The sequence below is a fragment of the Miniopterus natalensis genome, chromosome 9 (genome assembly GCF_054644295.1).
Source record: "Miniopterus natalensis isolate mMinNat1 chromosome 9, mMinNat1.hap1, whole genome shotgun sequence".
Lineage (NCBI taxonomy): Eukaryota > Metazoa > Chordata > Mammalia > Chiroptera > Miniopteridae > Miniopterus > Miniopterus natalensis.
The window spans coordinates 17,943,770-17,969,085 of NC_142089.1; the positions used below are offsets into that span (position 1 = coordinate 17,943,770).

At 50.8% G+C, this 25,316-nt stretch overlaps 3 protein-coding genes and 1 pseudogene across 4 annotated transcripts; 2 read left to right on the forward strand and 2 right to left on the reverse strand.

Annotated features, from left to right (window-relative positions):
* Positions 1 to 142: 142 nt before the first annotated feature.
* DCDC2B (doublecortin domain containing 2B) lies at positions 143 to 5,592 on the forward strand. Its single transcript, XM_016217645.2, has 9 exons — positions 143 to 412; positions 1,308 to 1,359; positions 1,751 to 1,827; positions 2,079 to 2,210; positions 2,516 to 2,662; positions 2,766 to 2,805; positions 3,438 to 3,573; positions 4,197 to 4,300; positions 4,572 to 5,592. Exons 1-9 carry the CDS (start codon positions 162 to 164, stop codon positions 4,665 to 4,667), a joined length of 1,035 nt encoding a protein of 344 aa, XP_016073131.2. The 5' UTR covers positions 143 to 161; the 3' UTR covers positions 4,668 to 5,592.
* Positions 5,148 to 10,099, reverse strand: TMEM234 (transmembrane protein 234). The gene is made up of 5 exons (XM_016217636.2): positions 9,919 to 10,099; positions 9,469 to 9,620; positions 8,611 to 8,677; positions 5,897 to 5,989; positions 5,148 to 5,717 (listed from the first exon to the last, which is right to left on the reverse strand). The coding sequence occupies exons 1-5, from the start codon at positions 9,980 to 9,982 to the stop codon at positions 5,623 to 5,625; spliced, it is 471 nt and encodes a 156-aa protein (XP_016073122.1). The 5' UTR covers positions 9,983 to 10,099; the 3' UTR covers positions 5,148 to 5,622.
* On the forward strand, positions 10,005 to 17,341 carry EIF3I (eukaryotic translation initiation factor 3 subunit I). Its single transcript, XM_016217624.2, has 11 exons — positions 10,005 to 10,054; positions 10,143 to 10,235; positions 12,751 to 12,838; positions 13,131 to 13,196; positions 14,134 to 14,283; positions 14,366 to 14,493; positions 15,963 to 16,073; positions 16,194 to 16,283; positions 16,596 to 16,669; positions 16,919 to 17,011; positions 17,157 to 17,341. Exons 1-11 carry the CDS (start codon positions 10,052 to 10,054, stop codon positions 17,236 to 17,238), a joined length of 978 nt encoding a protein of 325 aa, XP_016073110.1. The 5' UTR covers positions 10,005 to 10,051; the 3' UTR covers positions 17,239 to 17,341.
* Positions 16,193 to 25,284, reverse strand: LOC107540814 (myotubularin-related protein 9-like; annotated as a pseudogene). Its single transcript, XR_015715042.1, has 11 exons — positions 25,161 to 25,284; positions 23,202 to 23,370; positions 22,919 to 23,048; positions 22,559 to 22,693; positions 22,298 to 22,470; positions 21,572 to 21,808; positions 19,870 to 20,030; positions 19,550 to 19,691; positions 19,250 to 19,468; positions 17,776 to 17,920; positions 16,193 to 17,710 (listed from the first exon to the last, which is right to left on the reverse strand). The product of XR_015715042.1 is annotated as a myotubularin-related protein 9-like (transcript).
* Between the last annotated feature and the right edge of the window lie 32 nt (positions 25,285 to 25,316).

A 25,316-nucleotide genomic window follows, 5' to 3' on the forward strand; every position in this document is an offset into this window, starting at 1 on the left:
AGGGCAGATTGAACAAGATCCTGAATGGAGATAGATGTTCCTGCTGAGGCTCTCCCTGCATTCCTGAGTGAGAGGACAGGCCTCCACTTCTGATTGGCACTGCTCCCAGGCCTGCCTTAGTTGCCTGGCAACAGCTCTGCGTCTCTAGCTGAGAATACACTATGGCAGCCAAGAGGGTAGTGGTGTACCGGAATGGGGACCCTTTCTGCCCAGGCCGCCAGCTGGTGGTCACTCAACGCCGCTTCCCTACCATGGAGACCTTCCTTAGTGAGGTAACATCAGCTGTGCAGGCCTCAGTAGCTGTTCGTGCCCTGTACACGCCTTGTCATGGCCACCCTGTCACTGCCCTGGCCGACCTACAGAACGGAGGGCAGTATGTGGCTGCTGGCTTCGAACGATTCTGCAAGCTCCCGTGAGTAGGCTGGGGCTAGTCAAAGAGCCTGGGGAGGAAGGTAACAGCAATAGCAATAGCACATGTTCAGTACTTACTATGTATGTGCAGACAATTGATATGGTATAAATGCAGCAACCTTATGAAGGGGGTGGTCTTGTCGCCATTCTTTAAAAGGATAAATTTAGACCGTAAAGTTAGGTAACAAGTAACAAATAGTGGAGTTACAGTTTGAGTTGAAGTCTGACACGTTTATGCCCATCACAGCCAGGACCAGCCTGAGAAGGAAAACAATTCTCCTGCAGGCTAAGACCCTTTTACCAAAGGCTCTTCCTGACTGGATCCTCTCCCACCACCAAACACTAAATTCATCTGTCACTCCACCCTGCTGTGTGAGGCATCCCGTGCTCTGCATTAGGCTGGGGTCATCCCCCTTGGCAGGGTGGAGTGGTGCCTTCCAAGATGAGAGAAGAATTTGAGTATCAACTTCCAACTAAGATCTGGCTTCCAGGTCCTATTCCGCTCCCAGCTGAAGTTACTTGCTGTAATTTAAGGAGCAAGGGATTGGGCACTAGAGAGAATCAGAATCAGGGCTTTGTCACTTCTTTGTTACTTTAGGTGAGTCACTTAACTTTGAGTTTCATACAGAATGAGAGAAAACCACCTACATCATGAATGAGAAATTTTCTGAGATACAGTAGAATGCTTAATGAGCTAGTTTCTCTCGACCTTTAATCTTATGGTTTGTGTCAGCCTGACTCAGGACACTAAGACAGCTTCCAGGTGCCAGCATCTGTTTCTGGACTGAGATGATTGAGACTGTTCCAATGGGACGGGATGGCTGGTGAGCTGCTCCAGCCCTGAACTTGAACTCTGGCAGCTACCCTGTATGACTGTGTGACCTATGTCCTTTCAGCTATTTGCCCCCAGGAAGGAAGGATCTAGGTGAGAAAGGCAACAGATTACCGGTAAGTCTTCACCCCTCTTGGGATTGCCCCCAATTTTGTCTGGGAAACCAGGGACCCTGGAAAGGGGAGGACCTGCCAGTCCCATAGGGAGAGTCTCCACACCTGGAACAGCTGCTATGCTTCCTGGGTGTAAGATTTCAAGGCACTATCCCTTGCTCCTTTCCCAGCCTTTCACTCGATCTCCAGGCTGTGATCCCTAAAGGAAAGAGGAGGCTGTGAAACACATGGGGTAGGGGGTGGTTAGAATGTGACTTAGGGAGATAGAAGCACCCTTTGATGAGGGTATGACCCCCTCTCCTGCCCCAGTCTGGTTCCTTTCCCTCACCCTACCCACCTTGGACTGACCCACCCCTAACCAAAGACCTCAACTCTCATCTGACTTGGGTTTCAGTGTTGTCCCGTGACTCAGCACCCAGGTGATGGGGCCCTTGGATGGAGGCTACCTACAAGTTCCTCCTGCTATATCCAGTAAGTGCTGGTGTTGGGAGCAGGGGCATAGATTTTTGTTTCAGTGAAACCAAGAAAATGTGTGTGGGTTTGTTTCAGGAGCCCCTGGGCCCTGGTGGGGATATAAAAAGTCCAACATGTTTAATGGGTGAAAATGGACCAATGCGCTGGTTGGTTCTTGGACCATCTTCTGACTCCTGTGCAGCCTTCTTTCTTTAACACATAGGAAGTTCTGGGGACCCTTCCCCATACCAGGCTGCTCTTTGTCCCAGTGTGTTCAGGAATGGGGACCTGTTAAGTCCCCCATTTGGCCTGAAGCTGTCCCAGGCTGCCAGTGAGGACTGGGCAACAGTGTTGAGGCTCCTGACCGAGAAGGCCGAATTACAGAGTGGAGCTGTGTGCAAGTGAGTATGGGGACTGGGGAAGCCCAAAAGTCTGCTAAGGGAGTGTCCTTCCTGGTTTTGGCCGTCCTTGAGGATGAAAAAGCAAAAGGAAAGCACATTTCCCCAAATGGGATTTCCTTCTGTACCACAGGGAGAGGCCCCTCTAGCCCAGCTCTTGGAGCCAGGGCAGAGCCTAGGTGACTGGCCCTGGTGCCTGGAGGACCAGTGGCCAAAGAGTACCTTGGAATAGCTGTACCCACCCCCTCACAGTCTGCCGAAGAGGCATCTTTTCCAGTGGCCCTTATCCGCTCACCTCTCCCTCCTAGACTCTGCACCCTGGAGGGGCTCCAGCTGTCAGCAAGAGCAGCTCTGGTGAGTGGCCGCTACTATGTGGCTGTTGGAGAAGATGAGTTCAAGGCCCTTCCCTACCTGGAGCTGCTGGTGCCCAGCCCCTCACTGCCCAGGGGCTGCTGGTATGTATGTGTGCAGTGGGGGGGGTAGCTGGTTAGAGCAGATTAAACCACCCTGACCTCATGCTTCCTCTGCTTACTGCAAGTCTTTTCTTTTTCGTTGCAGGCATCCTCCAGACCCAAAGTCTAGGCCCCACAAGCAGGCGGTAGGTGATGTGTGAGGCCAAAGGAGCTTGGGGGAAGGAAGGAGAGTGACTGGCTGACTCCTCCTCCAGCTCAGGCTCTGCCCTTATCTCACTGCATCCTCTCAGTAATCTTGTGAAAGAGTGGTTATTATTCCCATTTCAGGAGAGATTGAAGTTGAAAGGAGTGAAGTAATTTGTTCAGGGTGACACAGTTATTGAGGTGTAAGGGCCAGAGCAGAACCTGGTCTGAAAGTCAGCTCATCCAGGCTCTCTGAAGATCTTCAGGACCCTGACTTCCTGGACTAATGCCTTCTCACCAGCTTCGATGCTGAGAGAGAGAAGTTGCATATCTGGTACAGCAAGATCCAAAGGAGCTTATTTCCCATGAGATGAGCCAGTGAGCATCAGATGGGGTGTAGGGAGGCATGGCCTGGTTTCCATGGGCTTCTTGAGTGCCAGGCACAGGCTGCTCTGTCCCCAAAAAGGCAGCCTGATGGGAAGAGGGAGCAGGGGAGGAGAATACAGGCTATGAAGATGGACAGCATCTCCTCTCCAAGCTCCCACAGGCACCAAGGGCATTCAAGCCTGGACTGGGAGCAGAGAAAGTAAGAACAGCCAGTGCCTGTGACCCATGCTCAGTGTCCCCTCTACAGGCCCATGGCCACAGGGCACAGGAAACCCAGTCGTCTCCAAAGGAACCAAGCCAAATTGAGCGATCTGCTTTCTATGCCAGACCCCAGCAGGCTACTCAGCCAAGAAGCATGCTCCCCACTCTCTCATTCCCATCAGGTGAGGGGCCCCAGGACCCAGGCCCTTCTCAGCCACCTTCTCACTGGGACATGGCATGGTCCCTGTTTTTGTGGCGATGGTCCATGGAGCAGAATGCTAGCCCTGACCTCAGCAGAGCTTTCTCCCATGTGCATATTCAGTCCCTCATCTCTCTCTCTCTTTTAATCCTCACCCGATATGTTTTTTATTGACTTTAGAGAGAGAAAGGGAGAGAGAGAAAAAAACATTGATGTGAGAAACATCGATGGGTTGCCTCCTGTATGGGCCCTGATTGGGGATCAAACCCATAACTTAGATATGTGCCCTGACTGTGAATTGAACCCGCAGCCTTTTGGTGTACGGACAACACTCCAACCAACCGAGCCACCCGGCTAGGGCCAGTCCCTTGTTTCTTTACAGGGACTTGGCATATGGAAAGAAGCCCATGGAAACTCAAAGAAATGAGTGGGATTCGGAAGGGATGGGGTTGGGGGTCAAAGGCTGCTTCTGAACTACCCTGCCATTCTCTGAGGTAATGAGGAGCAAGGCTCAGGGGAGGGGAAGGAGCTGGTAGAGAAGGTCAAGGGAAAGAATGCTGAGGGCTCCTCAGCCTGGGTATCAGCCGATGTTATCCCCCTCATCAGGAGTCAAGGGAGTATATGGGGCTCCCCACCCAAGGAAGGAGACAGAAGGGGCCCAGGAAGTAGCAGATGATGAAGACACCTGGACAGAGGAACCCTTGGATCAGGTGGGCTGGGGCTGGAAGCAGTATGTTGGGACAGGCGGAATTCTGAGGTGAACAGAAACTGTCAGCCCTGGGTCCCAGGAACAGTTCTTCCCCGTGTCTGTGAGCAGATCTAACATCTCAGAGCCCCACTTCCTACCTTGTTAAATGAGAGGGCAGATCCTAATTCCTAAAAGTCTCTTCCTTTCCTGGGATTGGGAAACTCAGCTGAGGGCTGGATGCTGGACATGGGATGCTAGTGGCTCCGCTCTCTATGGCCTTCCTCCTCCTCCAGATGACAGCTCAGATAGTGGAAGAGGCCGTGTCCCTGGAAAACCAGCCTGGGGCTGGGGCAGTAATCTCAACCTCAGCCCCTGCTCTACTATCTTGAGAGCAGCAGCCCCAACCAGGAACTGGGGACCACCACTCTGCAGCCCCCAGCAGCCTGTTCCAGAGGAACCAGTGACTCCCCGGGGCTCACAGGGTATGCTTCAGCCCCCTCAGACACTCCCCATTCTTCTGATCTAAACCCACAGCCCAGTCTTCCTTTGCTCTCCGAGCAGAGCAATCCTAGCCACAGAGGCCATTTCCTATGGGGTTCTCTGGCCAGAAAAAGGAGTAGCCAACTGAGCTTGGGAGAGATCACAAACTGGGGAGTGGGTCTGTCACAATAAAAGAATACTTACTAATGTCCGTCTGTTTACTATAGATTTATTACAGGCTACTACTCACCAGGCATTGCACCAAATGCTGGAGTTAGGCAGTGCTGGGGCTCACAAGTGTCTGTTTCAGACGGGCGGTACAGTTGAGGATTTCCACCCACCTCATGGGTAGGACATGCAAGGCTAACAGCTCATCTCCCCTACATCTGCCATTCTGAGGCACCTTCCTCCCCTCGGTTCCCCCCCACTGCCAGCCAAGGCTTTCTGACAATCCTGGAGGCCTCCTGTTTGCATTTCTGGCTTGAAGATGAGCTGGCCCTCTCTGTGCAACTGAGGTTCTGTAGTCCATCCACCCTGCTGCTGTGATAGTCCAGATCAGGCCATAGTGATAGTGTCTGGGCAGGGGGCCTAATGTGACAGCAGGAAGAGAGCTGCTGGGGCCGAAAGGTTGCTGAGGTTGAGTGTGAAGTCTCCTGTGCTAAATCCTAGCTGTTGAACAGCTCTTGAAAGTTACAAAACGCTTTCACTCTTATTCTCTTATTGTGATCGACGAGGTAGTGATTATCCCCATAGATGAGGAGGAAGCTGAGTGGGGAAGTGCTAGGTCCACCTGCTCACTACCTGCACCTCATGGCCCAAGGGGCTTCCTGGAGAGAGCAGAGCTGGAGGGTGGTGTTGGCTCACTCAAAGGGTAGACAGTTGTCCCTGGGTCTTGTTCACTGAGCTTGTGATGCAGAGTGTAATTCCTGCTATGGTGAGCACCATGCCTGCAAATGTTCCTGGGATAATGGGTAGAAATTGAGGGGCCCTGAGCCCAGCCATACCAGTAAGAGCTGGTGCAGGGATGGGGGAAGGTCCTCTCCTCACCCGCCCATGGGAGATGGCTCTGGGAAGGAACTAACCCAGGGGTGTTCAGGTCCAAGTAGCTGCTTCTCACACCTACAGTGGCCTGACTTACGTTTTCCACCAATGTCTTCTCCAAGGAACTTCCCGACAATCAGTGTGAAGACAATGGACAGAGAGTTACTGATGGGCACAGCTAGGGTTAGATCTGAGTGATAAGATTGAAAAGAATCACTGAGATGCAAAAAAATGTCTTTCTAAGCACATAACACTTTCATTTCATCATCAAGACAGCCTTTTTTTAAAAAATTGATTTTTAGAGACAGAGGAAGGGAGAGAGTAAAACATCGATGTGAGAGCGAAACATCGATTGGCTCTCCCTTGCACACACACCCTACCAGAATGGAGCCCACAACCTGGGCATGTGCCCTGACCGGGAATCGTACCCACAACCCTTTGGTGCACAGGATGGGATGACGCCTAACCAACTGAGCCACACTGTCCAGGGCTAGACAGCCTTTTTAAAAAATAAATAAAAAAGGTATCTCATTACCCCATTTCCCAGATGAAGTCACAGTAAAGCTCAGGATTCAAATCCAGTTCTGACTCCAAATTCAGTGCTCCCTCAGCATTCCAGCATGAAGACCTGAACTACAAAGTCTGGGACCACCCTGGTTTGCTGATAAGTACAAGATCTTTGCATTCAAAGAGAGCTCCTGAGATCTCAAGGACATCTGGACGGACAGGCACCCAAAGCCCAAAGGATACAGCAGAATGACTGCAATACCAAACACAGCCACCATTTATTAAGCATATATTATGTGCTAGGTGCTTTGAATACATATCTCATTTAATCTCCACAACAACACTGCTTTGCATAGATAAAGGAAACAAAGGGTCAAAGAAGTCACATAAATTGAGGCAAATTGAGGATTTAAACCAAGACCTGCCTGACTCCAAAGCTGTACCCTTACCGAACTAATGGATATGAACAACCCAAAACAGCAGGTCAAACACATTCTGTTTCTGTTTAAGCTCAGGCCTTGTGGAGTTAAAGAAGAGAAAAAAATATCAAAGGTAGGAGGCCAGGTACCTGCTCAGGACAGGCCTCACAGGGCTGGGCCTTAGGTAGAGGTCACCATAGCCCAGGATCTATTCCTTAGTTTTGAATTTCCAAAGAACTGACTCCCAATAAACAAACTTGAAAAAGACTAACGGAGTTAACAACACAGTTAACTTAAAAGGTATTACACTTAAGTTTTGTACACTTGCTAAGAGGGTAGATTTCATGTTAAGTGTTCTTACCACACACATACCAAAATAAAACAAAACACTAAGCTGAGTTACTTGTTTACAACAAAACAACAGCCAGGCAGACTGGGATGCTCATGTGGGTTCCTCAGTACATTCTTTCCCAGCACTCCCAGGCCTCACCTGCTTCAGTTAGAGGAAAGGAGTATCTCGCTCCTCATCCCCTCCCAGGCCCCACCATAGCTGGCATTACCCATCCAAGAAACTGACACAACTCCTACTACTCAGAGCTACTTCCTTAAGTTTACATATCTCCCACTGAATGCCACTGCTGCTGAGGACTGGTCTGCAACAGTAGATGAGAGAGGGAAGCAACCGGTCAATGGAAGAGCAAGGGCACTGGAGTGAGGCAGACATTGGTTTCCCTATGGAATCTTGGTTAAGTCATTCAGACACTCTGAGCCTGTTCCCCATGTGTAAAACAGTGATAGCAAGATAACATCTCCTTACAATAGGGTTGTTGTAAAATGAAATATGATAATGCATGTAGAGACCCTGGCTGAAGAAGATGCTTAATAGTGACCACTGTTCTGATGATTAGATGGGTGGGTGTTAAAGGACAGAAGTAGAGTAGGTGGTGAGAACAGGATCCTAAAACTGCAATTTGCTCAAAACTTGGTAAACTGGGGGGGGGGGGGGGGGGGGGCAGGCCAGGCGTGCCTCAGTGGTTGAGCACCAACCTGGGATCCAGGAGATCGCATTCGATTCTGGGTCAGGGCACATGCCCAGGTTGCGGGCTCGATCCCCAGTGGGGATGTGCAGGAGGCAGCCAGTCAATGACTCTCTCTCATCATTGATACTTCTGTCTCTCTCTCTGAGCTCCCTCTCTGAAATCAATAAAGATATATCTTTAAAAAAAACAAAAAAGCTTGGTAAATGGCTAAGTACTGTCAGCTAGCCAGAGGGTTCAGCATTCTTGGGACACAGGGAGTGCCATAGGCTTTCAAACTTTCTTTTAAAGGAAGCATTATGAGAAGCCCAAAATGTAAAACAGATGAAAGTAGAGTGACTCTAGCTGAAGCCAAGGTGGCAGGTCTGGAGGTTGCCTAACCCTCACCCTCCCATGGTTTCTGAGGGGTTCCCCAAAACTATTTTGGGCCCAAACTCCCCTCAAGTCCCTGGTGGACCTGGGTAAACCTCCAGGAGAGGTGAAGCTACAGCAGAGGGACGTCTCATAGCAAAGTTTAAAAGCATAAACTTTAGGTAACATACAGCTTCAAATCCTTCTACACTGACATGCTATGTAGGATTTAAAATGAAACAAGTTGCAAAATGAACCTTCCTTTTTTCTCTGCTGCTGCACAAAACTGCCAGGCTTCAAACCGACCCTAGTACCTGGCACTGTACTGACAACCAGCCTGCTGTGCCCTACAGCTCAGAGAAGAGGGTGAGAAGACAGAACCAGAGACAGTGGGCTCTCCTTCACTCGTGGAAACAAGGTGTTGCAGGCACCCTCCTCAAAGTGACTCATGAGTGGCTTCCACCACTAAGCACAGCAGTTCTAAGGCAGAGACCCACCTGTTGATGCCAAGGTGAAGTAGTAGAGAAGGGAGCCACACTGGTTGAGGAAAAAGGGCACCAGGTACTGGAAACAGAAGAAATCCAGTCAGTGTGATTGCTTGACTGAGCAGCACTGCCTTCTTTGAGCTTCTAGCTGTGCCTTTCCTTGGAGGGAGGAATAGCTATAAGGACCCAGGGACCACTAAGCCCTCTGAAAAGGACTCTTCCAGGGCAGAGGGAAAGCTACTGACTAAACTTTATGCCTTTGCCCTGAATGCCCTCTCCCTCAGCCCTGCTAGTTCCCATCCTCCCCATCGTGCAAGGCCCTGAATGCCAATGTCACTCCCTCCAAGCCCTTCCCAGTCCCCTCACTCCAGCCTCCTTCCTCTGAACTCACACAGCACTTTATCTGTACCTCTCTTAGCCCTTAGCCCTGAGAGGTGGTTGTGTCTGTTTTATCTTTCACAAGCCTAGACTAGCAGTGCTGGGGTCGGAGGTAATTCCCCATAGCCTTCTTTATCCTTCCTCCTCCCTCTGGAAATGTCTGTTAAATCACCATAATAAAGTATCAAATAGCAGCCATAGATTGAGCACTAATTATGTACTAGGCCCACCTCACTTAATCTTCACAGCTGCCCTATAAGGTGGTTCCATTATTACTCCCATCTTACAAATGATGAAACTGAGGCTCAAAGGAAGACAAGTGATTTATCCAAGAGGTTCTAGTTGGTCAGCGGAGAGGCGTAGATTCTGACCCAGACCTATTTGACTCCAGAGACCAAATTCTTTTTTTGTGTGTGGTGTTTTGTGTGTGTTTTTTCCTTTGGGAAACCAAATTCTTAGCGGCTACCCTCGAGAGGTCATTCACAGACGCACCTCAATATTCAGGAAGAGAGTCTTCATCTCCTGCAGCAACTGCCGGACCCAGGTCCGCTCATGAACGTGCTGCAGGCGGGAGGAGGCCCGCTTCAGCAGCGGCTGTGTGCCACCCCACAGAGCGGCCACGAGCACCAGAGCCAGCACCTGCCCTGGATGACAATGCGAGTGACCCTCTCCCCGCCACCAAACCGCCGCTCGCCGGCCCCAGCCACCTCCAGTCTCCCATTCCTAGCTAACCGCCCCCACGCCCTGGGTGCCACTGGCGGGTAGGGCAGACCCCGGAAGGCTGGGGAGATGGATCCAGGAGCCCAGGACTTGGAGTCGTAGCTAGGGTCTGAGTTAGGTGATGAAAGTGGAGAGTAGGACACGAACCCTGGGGTAAGGGACTTGGGGAGTGGGAGGGGGTGGGTGCGAGAAGCCCACGAACGAGATGGGGCGCCTACACACCAAGAGACGCCGCCATGGCAACGCCGCTCCTTCCACTTCCGGGAACGAAAGGGCGGAGACCCATAATCCGGAAGTGGTGCAAAGCCTGTTCCGGTCCTCCTCACGTTGCTTCTTTCCCGGCGTCACCGCAGGGATGGTGAGTTCCACTGAGTTGGAGGTTTTGCCGTGGGGGGCCCGGGCAAGGGCCGATTCTGGGCGCTGACACTCCCGTCCTGTCCCCACAGAAGCCGATCCTGCTGCAGGGCCATGAGCGGTCCATTACGCAAATTAAGTACAACCGCGAGGGAGACCTCCTCTTCACCGTGGCCAAGGACCCTGTGAGCGTCGTCCGGAGGCCGGGCGGGCGGGACTCTTCAGAGGGGGCCCGGGAGGGGGCGAGTTCCTTTTGCCTCGGTGATGGGTGGACAAGCCAGTTTTGCCGCGAGCGGAGAACCAAAGAGCTCCCCATTCTAAGAAGTGGGGAATGACCAATCAGGGGGTGGTGGGCGAGAGCATTCTACTGGGAAAGGTGGGATAGAACTCTGTTGGTAGAAGAAGGGAGTAGCTGGGAAGAAGAAAAGCAAGAGACCATTGTGGAAGTGGGGCGGGACGAGAGTCAGTTCGTCAGGGAACGGGAGAGGCGGGGGGGGGGGGGGGGGGAACGACACCATTCTGGAGAATAGAAATATTCTACCAGGATAGGGAAACAGACCATTTATAGAGGGGAAAGCTGATCCTTGGGCAGCAAGGGGCACAGAGAGCTTAATGAAGGTGTCCCTGGTCTTATTTAAGGCAGTCGTCCTGGGCCCCAAACTGCCACTCGCTGAATGCAAACAGTCCCTCACACTACTGCCTTTTGAGGTACTGTTACTGACAGGGGCCTGGCAGCAGCAGGTCTGCCTCAGGCCCGCCTGTAGTGTGTGGTTGCTTGATTTCTTGTAGGAAAGATTTCGCAACAGGAGTCCAGATGGGTTTGAGAGTATATTTATTAAAGCTGCGGACAGTGAAACAAAGGAAGAAGTTAGGGTAGAAGAAACAACAGGGGAGAGCCTAGGCAGTGCTCTGCTTTGGCTCCCTAGAAACCTTATTAGAGAAAAGTGAGCCAAGACAGGGCTGCTGTCAGGTCACTGGGAAGTGAAGGTCTCAGTGTTAGAAGTGAGCCTAGACGTGAGCCCAGTCAGCTCACTGGTAAGTCAGAGAAAAAGGGGGCCTTGGGGACAGGATCAGGAGGTAAGCCTGTGTCGAGCTGCCACTGCTCACTGATCCCCTGGCTGCAAGTCACCTGGGGACCCTTAGAAATAAAAAGTTCATGGCCAGGCTGGCCGGTGTTGCTCAGTGGTTGAGCATTTACGGTAAACCAGATCAGGGTTTGATTCCTGATCAGGACACATGCCGGGGTTTCAGGCTCGATCCCCAGCAGAGGGTGTGCAGGAGGCAGCTGACTGATGATTCTCTCTCATCATTGATGTTTCTATCACTCTCTCCCTCTTCCTTCCTCTCTCTGAAATCAGTAAAAACATAATAAAAAACAAATTTTTTTTAAGTTCATGCCTGCGTAGGGGCATGGGCATGCTCTAGAGTGAGCCCCCATTGAGTCTGTCCTGAGGGCTTTTTATCTTTTTTCATCTTCAGGCAAGAATCTTAGGGAAGGTTTTAGTAGAATATTCATCAGCTTTCCCAGTACATTTTTAATATGCTGATGCATTAAAATGAGTATATAGGGGAGTTTGGGATTATTCTTTGGCCTATTTTACTTTTATTTTAGGTCTGTCTGGCTTTAATGGATTTTAGGTATTTGTTCCCCAACTTCATCTGCCCTTGGGTTTGGCTGACACAAACGGCATTAATTGGGTCTCTGTTCTCTGTCTCCCAGACCAGGATGATTTAAGCTATGTATTTTCAGGTTGGGGAGGGGAGGTATAAACCATTTGCTCTCGTGTCCTTGGTTAGGGAAGATAAGGTCTTGCTATTCACTAGCTGGCTGTAAGTTTGTTCAAAATGTTTGGCCTTGTTTAATTTTCTTGTCTCAGTTTCCCCATTCCACTTGCCCAGGAATTTTTCTAGTTTCTTACTATCCTGCCACAGTACCTCCATATGGAGAAAGTAAACTCTGGTGGCTAACAGTGGGGCCTCTGAAGCCAAACAGACTTGATTTCAATCCTAACTCCTGCATCCACCAGCAATGTGATTCTGAGCATGTTATTTAACCTTTCTAAACTTTGAGTTTCCCTTTTTATAAAATATGGGTACTAATAGTATCTCCCTCGTGGAGTTGTCTTTAGGATTAAAGGAGATCATTCAAGTAAAGACCATAGCACAGAACCTGGTGCCTGTGAGTGCCTATTTAATGTTAGTCACTTTTATTTTAAATTCCTTAGACATTTTATTGCAATAGCCTCACAACTATCCTTTGAAGAAGGCATTATTGTCATGGCCATTTTATAGATGGGAAAATTAAAGTTCAGAGAGGAGAAGCACTGTATTTGAGATAATACAGTGAGATACTGGCAGAGCAGGGATTGAAACTCAGGCTTCACTACTACCAACAGCTCCCACTTAGACAGAAAAAAAGCCCATTTTTCTAGACTTGCACTCAACTTGACCTTTGCTTCTTCTGAGGATTTAGGACTGGGGGAGGGCTGGGAGCCTCCTCACTCCCCTGCCACTTACCTATAGGAAGAGGGAGAACCCAGGAGTTGATCTTTTTGCCAGCAATCTGCTGTTTCCCAAGAGATGAACAGGAGAGGACAGAATCTGACCTGGCTAGAGGCTCTGAGGTGTCCTGGGCAGAATATGAAGCCATCTCTCTGCCTGGTTGTGACCATCCTGTCACATTGTCTTTGACTCCTCCAGATTGTCAATGTGTGGTACTCTGTGAATGGTGAGAGGCTGGGCACCTACATGGGCCATACTGGAGCCGTGTGGTGTGTAGACGCTGACTGTATCCTTGTCTTTGTTCAGAGTTTATGTTCCCAGGGTCTGCCAGCAACAGAGAGGCTATTGACTTGGAGCTGGGAATTTGGGGTGCAATTGCGCATCTAGAGAATGATACCTACTTCCTACTCCCAGTCTGTTCACTGGTTAGGGGAACATTTAGGACAAGTTCCGTTTCTGGTTGAGGAGATTAGAATGCCCTGAGGTAAGGGAGGAAGGAGGGCTCTCTGGGGCTGAACAGGGAGGTGATTCAGTTGGGCTCAGGTGAGCTTGGTCATGTTTCTTAACACCCTCTTCAGGGGACACCAAACATGTCCTCACCGGCTCAGCTGACAACAGCTGTCGTCTCTGGGACTGTGAAACAGGTAAGCCTGGGTCGCTCACTTTTTTAGCAAATAGTGAGGACCTATAGTGTACTGTTTAAGCAAACAGGTTCTGAGGAAATAGAGATAAACCCAGAGATGGTTCCTAGTCTAGGGAATAAGAAACAGATGAGAAAATAAGGAACACGGACTAGAAAGGAGGCACTACAGTAAGATACAAGTATGTTAGAGGAGGCATAGAGCACTGTGGGAGGCCAAAGGGGGGCAACTGACTGCCTGGAATGGGATAGAAGCAGCTTAGGGAGATTTCCCAAGGTCAGTGTCATGTGAGCAGAGCTTAAAGGATGAGAAAGAGGTCATCACTGACACATGCAGGAGTAAAAGCATGGCAAGTGTCGGTCCAAGTCATCTGGTCCAGCCGAGTTCCTGCTTCTTGGCGAATGAGACGGTAGAGCAGGTGAGGCAGGCTGGGGCCAGAACAGGCTTGAATGCCAAACTCAGGAGCTAGGCTGTGTTCTGTAAGGCTTGGCATGCTGTGCAGGGCCTTGAGCAGGGAAGAGTGGTTAAGTTTGTCAAGCTCAGGTGGCAGTGGGGAGCATTAGAAGAACCGAAACTAAAGACGGGATCCTGTTAAGCGCTCAGTTTAGTAAAGATTTACTGGGTATCCACTTCTGTACCAAGTCTACGCTGAACACTGGGGACATGCAGAGAAGTTAGAGCAGGCCTTTGGTATGGAGGAGCGCATTTCTGAGGAGACACACGTCTTGCACTCCATTACGAGCAGTGCCACAGCAGGATGTCTGAGAAGAAACTGGGAGAAGTTCAGAGACTTGAGCCAAAGCATGGCAGTGAGGAAGCGGAGGGTAGTGGGCTGGAGTCACTAGAGCAGGAGAAACAGTGAGACATGATGATAGGCAGGGTTAGTTTCCTCCCTGTTATGGCCGGGGGAAAGGAGTAGCCCAGACTCTATTGACCCCAGGGAAGCAGCTGGCCCTACTCAAGACCAATTCAGCTGTCCGGACCTGTGGCTTTGACTTTGGGGGCAATATCATCATGTTCTCCACGGACAAGCAGATGGGCTACCAGTGCTTTGTGAGCTTCTTTGACCTGCGGGATCCCAGCCAAATCGGTAAGGTCTGGGCCTAGGGCTGGGGTTGAGGTGAAGGGTGCAACTCCGAAGCCCAGGGCCTGATATCTGCTGACCCACACAGACAACAATGAGCCCTACATGAAGATCCCTTGCAATGACTCCAAGATCACCAGTGCCGTTTGGGGACCCCTAGGGGAGTGTATCATCGCGGGCCATGAGAGTGGAGAGCTCAACCAGTATAGTGCCAAGGTAAGGGGCTGGGTGGGGCCCGAGCCCACCATCCTATAAGAGGCAGGATTGCACAGTGGTTAAGAGCAAGAGCTGGACTGAAATACAGATTTTACCACTTTTGAGCTGTGTGATCTTGGGCAAGTTACATAACTTCCCTGAGCCTGTTTATAAAATGTTTCAAGGATCTAATACTATTAGGTGTTTGAAAAACTTTTCAGAGTTCTCAGATCTGTTAATAATGATCACAGTTAAGTATTTGTCCAGTATCACTGAGTTCGAGGGCCCTGCCCCAGGGGGAGACAGACTAGCAAACAGCACGAGTCAGATTGTGAGCTGTGTTACCATAGAGGTCTCAGTCAAGTGCAGAAAGTGCCCTCTGTCACAGAGGAGGTGGCACATACATTAAGCTATGGAGAATAAATGGAGGAGCCCACACGGAGGCACAGAGTTAAAGGAGTGTATTGGTTCTTCAGAAAATAGAATCCGGTATCACTGGAATGTAGTATTGGGGACGGTGGGCAGGGACTAGATTTTTTATGTCCGGAGTTAAGGAGTGATTTTTCTTTAGGGTGTGGGGAATCTTTAAATGGTTATTGATGATCAGATTTCCTCTTCAGAAAGCTTTTGCAGGCTACAGCTTAGAGAATGGACCTGAACTAAGCAATAGCCATGGGGATATGGGGTACCTAATGGTCAAGAGGTATTTAAGGGTGACTGATGAGGACTCAGTGGTTGCAGGGAAGAAAGGATAAAGTCCAGGCTGTCTGAGATTTTTCTGATTTGGGTACTTGCATTCCTGGGGAATGCTGGACTGTAATACCAAAAAGGTTAGTCAGTCACTCAGCAAGCACAACTCTGCTCTTTGTACTACACAGTCTAGCAGGTTGTAGGAAGGGAAAACAGATGAAATGGCCCCTTGGAAAAACCTAAGAACAGGTAGACATGCAGTAGTCCTCATGGAGTGTGACCCAGACCCTGGCAGGGAAGAGGGATAAGCTTGGGCTCTCTACCTCTTAGTGTTTGTGTGATCTCCAAGTCACAGCACCTCTCTGAACCTTAGTGTCTTCCTTTTAAAGTACCCACTTGATAGAATTGTTGTAAGGATTAAATGAAGTAAGGTGTTGTTAAGTTCTTAGCATAATGCTTGGCAGTTAATAGCTGTACAATAAATATTTGTTGAAAAAAAGGAATAAATGGTAACTGCTCTACCATTGTAATGTAATGATTAATTAATAGGTTCATAGATTTGTCACAATAAGCATGTGTTTTCCTAGATGGACTAGCAGTGTTTGTGCAACTTGTACACATGGGCCAGGTTAGGATGTGGGTTTGGGAGAGGGAGTAAAGGTTGACTCAGGGATACTTAGGCAGTCCCAGCCCAGACCTCTCAGCCCCTTGATGGGACAGGAAGAAGTGTAGAATCCTGGCTGAGTAATGGGGCTATTGGGATTGGGGCTGGTCCCAGTCTCACTCTTCTTCCTTCCCAGTCTGGAGAGGTGTTGGTGAATGTTAAGGAGCACTCCCGGCAAATCAATGACATCCAGTTATCCAGGGACATGACCATGTTTGTCACTGCATCCAAAGACAACACAGCCAAGGTGAGCCTGGGCAAGGGATCTGGCAGGGCTGCTCCCATCCTCCTGCACAGCTCTCAACTTGCCCAACTTCCCCCAAGAAGTTTCCTTTTATAGATTTCCCCTCATGCCTTCTCTCTCCAGCTCTTTGACTCCACAACCCTTGAACATCAGAAGACTTTCCGGACAGAACGTCCCGTCAACTCAGCTGCCCTCTCTCCTAACTATGACCATGTAAGGGAACCCCACCTAGGCCTCCTGCTAAAGCCTCTGAATGCTTCCAGGATCTAGATATTTGTCCAGCAGTTAAGATAGAACTTGGGAGGGAATAATGTCAGGCAGAGAGGAGATTCCCAGAGCATCAACAAGGCCAAACAATTGAGAAGTCCAGAAGATGGGGTGGGGGTGGCCAAAGTATCACTTTGTCCCTGCCCTTATATCCTCCCGGTCTGATGTGGGAGATATTAAAAGTTTATGGAGTGGGGAGGAAAACAGAAAATGGGCTTGCCTCTCCTTTGGGACTGTCTCATTTCTTCTTCCCTTCAGGTGGTGCTGGGCGGTGGTCAGGAAGCCATGGATGTAACCACCACCTCCACCAGGATTGGCAAGTTTGAGGCCAGGTAAAGGGAGAGTGAGCTCTTCCGCATTGAAACCTTATGGAGTATCTTTCATAATGGACACAAACCATGTAACTCTGTGCGCAGGCAGACATTTGGGCCTGGTCTTCCCCTAACTCAATGTTCACATTTGTTTCCTCTTGTCAGTTTCTCCGCTTTATAGTTTGTGCTGGGGAGTGGTACCTCCAGAGCATTTTGGAAGGGGATAGAGAGAGAATAGACTGCCCCTTCTCACCATCCTTTTTCCTCCAGATTCTTCCATTTGGCTTTCGAAGAAGAGTTTGGAAGAGTCAAGGGTCACTTTGGACCTATCAACAGTGTTGCCTTCCATCCTGATGGCAAGAGGTAGGGCCCAGTGAAGGGAGCTGAACTCTGCCCAGGTCTGGTCCCTGCCCCACAGGCCCGCTCCGTGCCATTTTCCCATGCCCTGCCTCCCAGGCCTGCCTTCCCCAGAGCAGGCATGTGACTGTCCCTGTTTATCTCTTTTCAGCTACAGCAGTGGTGGAGAAGATGGTTATGTACGTATCCACTACTTCGACCCACAGTACTTTGAATTTGAGTTTGAGGCTTAAAAAGCTGCATCTCCAGTGGAAAAGTTTCCGGGCCAGGACTCACAGAAAGTTTGGACTCTGAGAAATATTAAATTCCTTTGGAAATAAATGGTTTCTGGTCAGATGTTTCATGGGGTATGTTTAATCATTTTCCCTTCTCAGTGTGATACCCTAGTGAGCTGATAACCAGTCATGGATACCTTTATTATGTGAACCTCCCTACACTTTGGACAATTCAAACCTGGCACTTCAGTATTCTGAGCTGTGCTGGCTGCAGCACCCTCGTCCAAGGTCCCAAGGTGCTGAGGGGCCTGGAGGAGTCTCAGGAACATCTCGGCCACTCTACAAGATGCCAGCCCTTAGGGCTGGGGCTCAGAGGCTGAAACCATTAGCTGAAAGTCTTAGGTATTCTCCTTATCTGTCACTATTTGCCACACCTCTTCCCATGCTACCTCTGAATGCTCAGGTGGGCGGGTCCAGTGCAGAAACAGGCCTGAGGAAGAGGAGGACAAGTAAAGTTGAGCAGAGGATAACTCCCTAGGGGAGAAGGGGGGTCACCTTGCCATAGTCTTAGGCTATGGGGCTCCATAGAAGGCCAGGTGGATTGAGGACATAGAGCGGGTTCTGGAGTTTTCGTTGCTCTTTTGGCTGGTTGAGCCCAGACCACAGGGAGTGTGTTCAAGTTCTTACTTCACACAGGTATCTGCAGGGAGTGAGTTTCCAGACTCAGCTATGTGCTCTGGGATTCTTAGTAGGGTGACAGCCACCCTGGGGCAGTGGTAACCTCTACTTTTTCCTGCAAATGTTATTGCCCGTCAGATCCTGTACTGGGCACTAGAGTAACATGGAACAAGACAAATTCCTGTTCTTAAGGAGTTCTTAGCTTTGTCTGCAAGTGCCAGGGCAGACTAATTAGGAATATGCCATTTGAGCTGGGTCTATCAGCAGAAGTCCACCAGGTGTGCAAAAATGGAAATCGGACGGGGAACTGCATGGGCAAAAGTGAGACAGTGGAAAAGTCCCCAGTGTGAGTGTTGATAGGTCAGGACTGGTGAGTTTGTGTGTGTTTCTTTAACTGATGTATGATGAAAGTAGAGATAGAGCAGTGTGGAGACTGTTTCAATGGTCCACATGGAAAGGAAAGAGAATTTGGATTCGGGTTGGTAGAAGGAGCCTCTGACAGGAAAGGACTAAGTAAGAAATTTTTAGGACAAAGGCTAAATATGAAAGATGGGAAGGAGGTAAACAGGTAACAGTTTCTAACTTGGATGATCCGTGAATGGAGTTAGTAAAAACAAGGGGGTGGGGTGGGGGCTAGGCAACAAAAGATAATAGGATCTCCACCTTCCTGGAGGGGAGTGAACTCTCCCCACATTTCAGTCTGATGAAAGAAACATGGCTTTTGGGGGCATATTGGGAGCATATGCAACACGCCAGCCGAATAAAAATAACCCACTTGTGTGCACACTACATGTCAGGCACTGTGTTAAGCACTTTCCATGCTTTAACTCTGCTAATTCTCACACACACATACCCCCCAATAGATATGGCTGTGATTATGATCCTCTCTTTGCTACTAATGAGCAGAGACTCAAGTTTGCTTATGATTACTCAGCAGGTGAGTGGTGGAGCTGGCGTCTGAGCCCAAACAATTGGACTTAGCTCTCAACCTCTATTGCTTCAGTACAATCAACCCAGCAATGTGGTAAAAAGCCCCAGAAATGGTTTCTTTTTGCAGCAACTTCCCCTTTCAGTCCTTGTTTTTAAGCAAGGGGTGCAATTGCTCTTGACTATGGGCAGCGTGGGTAGGTCCAACGGACTGGCCTTGGACCCATCCACCTCTGGATTTGCAGAAATTAGGGGAAAGTGTGAGATTTGGAGGTAGGAAAGGAGAGAACACTCAGAGTTTTCCTAAGAGAGAAACTCATCTGAAACAGAAAGATGTCTTCTAAGGAAGTAAGGTGCTGATGCAGCAGGTATCTGACCCTGTCCTGTGCCTACCCTCTTACCCCTTTACACCCCCTTAGCTCACCTCTCCTTTTCACTGTTGCAAAGGAAGGTGCCAAAAGGGGAGGCATAGGCATGCTCAAACAGTGCCAACAGCAGCCCCTCCCCAAACTCCTGTGGCAGCGAGAACTGGCAGCTCAGCTGCCATGCAGTCCAGGAAGAGGAGAAAAGTGGGTGCTTCATGCTTGGGGCGGGCGTGGGAGAAGGCTGAGCGGGCACAGTGCAGCTAGAAGGGGTGGCCAACCTGAGGAGGGGCAGAGCCATGGGCACAAGGAAGCGGGGTTTCTGTATACAGGGGTAGGGCTGGGGCTGGGTGGCTACTTACTAGGATCCATTCCTGCTCCACCAGTTTCTGGAATCCAGCCATGGTCTGGCTCAGGGGGTCCAGGATGAGTTGGGCCAGTGATGTCACCAGTAGGGTATTGTCCCTGCCTTCAGCCCCATGTACCAGAATGCAGGTCCCTTCCCTGTGGGCCCAGGGCTTATCGTCAGGGCCAGTCCTTTCCTGTCTGGGGTGGACAGGCCAGGAATAGAGTGGGCCCAGTTCTAGGCTGTATTTGCTTACTGAGGTATGGTTTTGTGCCTAAGGATTGAGAGCCCTGCCCATTCTGCCCTCTTCTCTGTCTCACATGGTAGGGGTCTTACCTCTCCACGGCCTGGGCTACTAGGCAGGCGGTGCTCATGCCTCCTTCACATGTGCCAGCCAGCAGCAGCCCTCTAGTTGACTAAGCCAGTGGTTAGTGCTCTGCTCCAGGTCCCCACAGGGCTCCATCAGGTGCTCAAAGCTTTCCTATAGGGGCTGCCCCCTGCACAGTGGGAGTCTGGTCATCCCCCCCCCAGCCCAAGCTCTGGTGAGCATATCCTGGGAACAAATGCTCCAGACCAAAGAGGGAGACATAGAACCTTCAGAGGAGCCCATCTGACAAGAGGGACCCAGGACCCTTTGGGAAGCCCACCTAATCTGATGGAAATGATTCAGTATCCTTGAGGATTTCCTAATCTGATGAAGGAGATCCAATACCCTTTGAGGAGACCTACTCTTTTGGTGGGGGTCACAGCACTCTGGGGAAACACAGAATGCCCTGGGAAACCCCCAATTTGATGGAAGTATCCAGTATCCTTGAAGTACCCCAGTCTAATGGGAGCAAAACAGTACTCTCTGAGGAAACACAACACTCTTGGGACTCTGGTATCTGCTCCTACTTCCCAGAAACTGCTGAAAATTACCAGTGACTCCTCTTAGAAAATCTTTTATTATTATTATTGTTATTATTATTTATTTTTTAATTAAGTTGACATACAATATTATATTAGTTTTAGGTGTATAATGTAGTGATTAGACGTTTATATAACTTACAAAGTGATCACCCCATTAAGTCCGGTACCCATCTGACACTATACATAATTATTACAATATTATTGACTATATTCCCCATACTGTATTTTATATCTCGTTTATAAAAACCTTCAGGAGCTGCTCACTGCCTTTTAGGATAAAGTCTAAGCTCATAATCATGGCATTTAAGATCTTAGCTCTGGGCCCTGTCACCTCTTTAGCCCCACCTCTCTCTTCCTCCACTTCACACACTACACTCCCACCATACTGAAGTGCTTGCAGTTCCCCAAACAAGACAAACGACCAGGCTCTCTGCTCCTCTACACCTGCAGTGCCTTCCACACGGAATGTCATTCTTTCACCCTCTGACTAACTCTTCCTCTCTCGGGTCTCAGCTAGAGCATCCTACTCTCGGGTGAACTTTCTTTGGACTACCTATACTAAGATAGGGGCAGCTCCTCTGTGCTGCAACTTAATCACTGAGCTCTAACTGCAGGTTTACCGCTGATTTCTCAGCCATGTCTGGGCTAGCCACCATTTCAGCCTCTGTGCTCAATGTTGGTTGAATAAATGAATAAACAGAACTTTGTATTCTGGTTAAGGGAGCAGTGCACCCTCCTCGAAGCACAAAAACTCCCTTGGGACCTCCTCTTGGTACTACCATCATCTGGAGACAGGGAATAGATATAGCTGGGCAGGCACAGTCCTCAGGGCAGGAGGCTGGGACCAATATGGAGGGGCATGTGTGTGTGTGTGGGGGGGGGGGGAGGTTATTCCTGGAAGACAATTTTCAGTTTAATGTAAAGAAGTGCTTTTTCTTTCCATCCGAGTTGGAGCACGCAGGGAGCCATGAGCTGTCTGTCAGTGGGGGTGTGCCAGTGGGGATGCCTACCTGGCTGGATGGCTACCAGGAAAGGCTTAACGGTCCTCAAGGTTTCTGTAAGATACCTCCCCACACCCCCATGAAAAGTGTTGCAGGAGAACCTGGGAGAGGATGGGAAGCCCCCTTACCTCTCCGGGGGACGATGCAGCCGTTTCCAGCCAGGGTAGGCAGCCTTGGATTCTGCGCCGCTGCGGGTCCCGGGGGCCTGTTTGGCAGCGCGGGCTGAGCGCGTGTCCAAGATGCTGCCCCCGGCCGCAGGGCAAGCCCCCGCCAGCGCGGGTCGCAGCAGCTCCTCACCCTCGGCAGCGCCGCTTCTGGGGCTCGGCCAGGGCCTGGCTGGACCGCAGCAGCACCCGCAGACGGGACTCGGCTCCTGGTTCAGGAACTTCGCTCAGAGCCCCCGGGCCGGGTCTACACACGAACGGGTCAGAGCTGGCAGGAGCGGACCGGGGCGCAGGAGCCTTACAAGCGAAACCCGAAAGCCTCAGAGCCGGGTCTGGGTTGCTTGTGGCGGGACCGGGAGGAACCCCACGAGTCGATTGGGGGCGGGTCCTGGTTTGACAAAGAAGGGTCTGAGCTTCCCAGGCCCCGACAGGCCAGGGGGCCGGGCCACCGAGCTCTGGCTCCGAAACCCGGGAGGGGGGCTGGGCAGGAGCGCGGGAAAGCAGGCTGAAGCGGATTTGGAGGCACCCCCCATCCCCACCCCCACCCCCACCCCGCACGGCCAGAAAAGGCAGGAGCTAGGGCGGCAACCGCGGCACCTGTGGGTCGGCGAACTGGCCTGGCCGATGCAGAAAAGCCCAGCGCGGACGTGGTTACTCCTAACCGCAGGGTTGGGGCGGGGCGGGGCTCACGGCTCCGCTGGGAGCTGGGTGGCCGCGGAACCCGGGGAAGCGGGCTCCCTGGCGGAAGCGGGCGCCCCGCGCCAGGGTATCACCGTCCACCGCACGAGGCACCATCACCGCGCGGGGTAACTGGGGCACAGGCGGAAGTCCTCGTTCGCCTCGCTCGGCCGCCACGCGTTGGTCTGCGGCGTAGGAAGGGACGAAGGCCAGGCCTACAGCACCCAGTGAGCGCCACGTGCCCGCTCCCCTGCCAGGCCCCCACGACCGCACCCACCATGCGAGCTATTTATTCCCTTGCGGTAGCTATTCGGGCGGGTGGAAGTGCCAGGCGTCGCCCAATCTCAAGCCCTTGGGACGGCAGAAGAACGGATAGGAGGTGATGATCGATTCCAGGGAGGACAGCGCCTGGGGAAGGAAGTCAGGGGGTCTGGGAAAGGTGGAATCATCTCGCCCACACCCTCCCAGCCCCCGCCTCTCCAAGCACTGCTCCACGCCACCCTGCGTCCCCTGGCCATTATCTGTACCCCGGGGTAACACTGGCTGCTGAATACTCTTGCTCAGTAGCCCTGTTTTCTCCCCTCGTGACGGGATAGGGGTGGTTTATGGGCCTCGGGTGCACCCGTGGCGCACCTCGATGGAGGGGGCTATGTCCAGCGTCGCTCCCACGCCCTCTGCGTCCAGCTGTAACACTCGCGGGTCCTTACAGCGCAGCGTGATGGTCACCCGCGCCCCTGGGGATGGACGGGTTTAGGCTTATGTACTCAGCCCCCCATCGGGGAGACGGGGGGGGGGGGGGCGAAACCAGTTTTAGAGGATTGGACGTAATGCGTCAGCTCCAACTGCGCTTGCCCTTTCCCTTCATCCCGCAGAACCCCGAGGTCCCCAACTCCTGGGTCGCCCCCGCGAAGCTCACCGCTTCTCCATGGAGTCGACGCTACGCAGCAGCAGCAGCCAGGAGTCGGGAGTCGCCTGGTGTCCTGGAGACAGCAGCAGGCGGTGGCCCGTGACGCTTAGCGTGCCTCTCAGGGGGGAGCCTCTGGGCCCCGCAAGAGCTCGGTTTGGGCCCCGCCGGTACCGATCAACTCAGAACTCCATTCCTCCTGTGGTGGGCCAGCAAAAAGACGGACTCCAGGAGCGTTAGGCGGCGCAAGCGCGGGCTCCAGAAGGGCCTGGAGCTCGCTGGGCAGCTGGCTCCGCCGGCAGGGCAGCTGTTAAGGAGTCCCCTTGAAGAAGGGACCACACAGTTTCAAAGGAATTTCCGCCTCTTCTTGTCAGCACCTCTTAGCAAGAACTCCAACCAGAACTTGTTAAGGAAACCTCAGTTTTGCCATCTGTGAAATGGGGAGAATAATCTTGCTTAAACCTTTAACCTGGTGCCTGATTCTCAGGAGGCACTCAATATTTTTGGCTTTTTAGACTGTAGTACTGGCACTCCTGCTGACTTAAAAAAGAAAGAAAAACACCACCTCTTCTTCTGGACCATGGTGGAAGGGGTGGAAAGCGTGGGTGTGAAAATGGGAACTGCTTACTTCCTCCCTTACAGCTGAGGTGAGGTGGGGTGGGGTGGGGTGGGGTGGGGAAAATCCTTTGGTCTACCTTAAATGCAAGCAGCTGTGTAGCTGGCGCCCCTCCCCCACCACAGCTGGAGCTCCCTGCCTAAGGGCGCCCTCTAGGGTGGCCACTTCTGGTTTAGAACTGCCCTCTGGAGCCCCATCCCCTATCACTCCATCCTTTGACCAAATAGGAATTGCCCATACACTGAACTGGGCTCTATATTTAGTGCTGGAACTAAAGGATGACTGAGTTCTGTTCATGGGGTTTTCAATCTGGCAAGAGGCACACTTAAACTGGTAATTTACACGAGGCTACTGGAGGCCTCATCAACCCATCCATCCAATTATTATTTTCTTTCTTAAACATTGATGCCTACACTCTGTTGAGTGCTGATTGCTAAGAAGAATAAGATGGACTCCTGCCTTCAAGGGCCTTCTGGTGCACTGGGTTCCAGGCTTGGGTGCATGTGTGTTGAACCCTTCTTTCAAATAAAAAACAACAAAATTATAGGTGGACCCCCATAATATAAACATAAAATTGAAACTACTCTATGAAAGGAATCAGACATAAAAGTACAAATTGCAAACTTGCAGACCAGCAGCATCTGCTGGGATGGGAATTTGTTAGAAATGCAAATCACAACACCTCCCCCCCCTTACTAAATCAGAAACTGGGAGTGGGGCCCAGAAGTTTTTTTTTTTTAACAAATTTTCCAAGTGATTATGACACATGCTGAAGTTTTACAACCACTAGAAAGTATTTTAAAAGGGCTAAATTAATCTGTGCTGTCAGAAATTAAGGTAGTATTGCCCATTAGAGATTAGTCACAGGCCAGGAGCACAAAGGATATACCAGCCTGAACAGTGGAATACAGCACATTGTTGCTTGGTCTGGGTGCTGGTTACATAAATGTGTTCAGTTTGGGAGAATTCATTAAGCTGTGTATTTATGACATGTGAATTTTTCTATGTGTGTTATATTTCAATAAAAAGTTTTCAAAAGAGAACTGCTCTGGCTGAAGCCCTGGGAGGGGTCTGGAGAAGCAGGCCTAGGAGCCCATCCACAGCTGTGCCCTAATCCTACATGCAGTCTCTGAGAGATTTCCAAGGGAACCTAAAGTTCCTTAGAGTATAGCTTGAAATCAAAGATCTGTCCCAATAGAGAGTTAGTGACTTGTCCAAGGCCCCTAAGAGCCAGCGCCAGAACCCAGATTTTCTGACTACCAGGCCAGGGCTCTGGACACTTCCTTTGCTGAAGGGCCAGTGCCATGAGTGAGGACAGAGGGCAGCTTGTCAGCCTCCTCCTATCCCCTCCCCACTCCCCTGCTTGGGTCTTGGGAAGAGGGCCAAGAAGCTGGTGTTGGTGATGCTTTCCTCATCCTGGAACAATTTCCTTTCTGGGAAACTGGGTGTCTCCTTCTGGGCAAACACAATAAAATTCATCCAAGGGGGCCAAGGAGCAGGGCTTCTTCTGT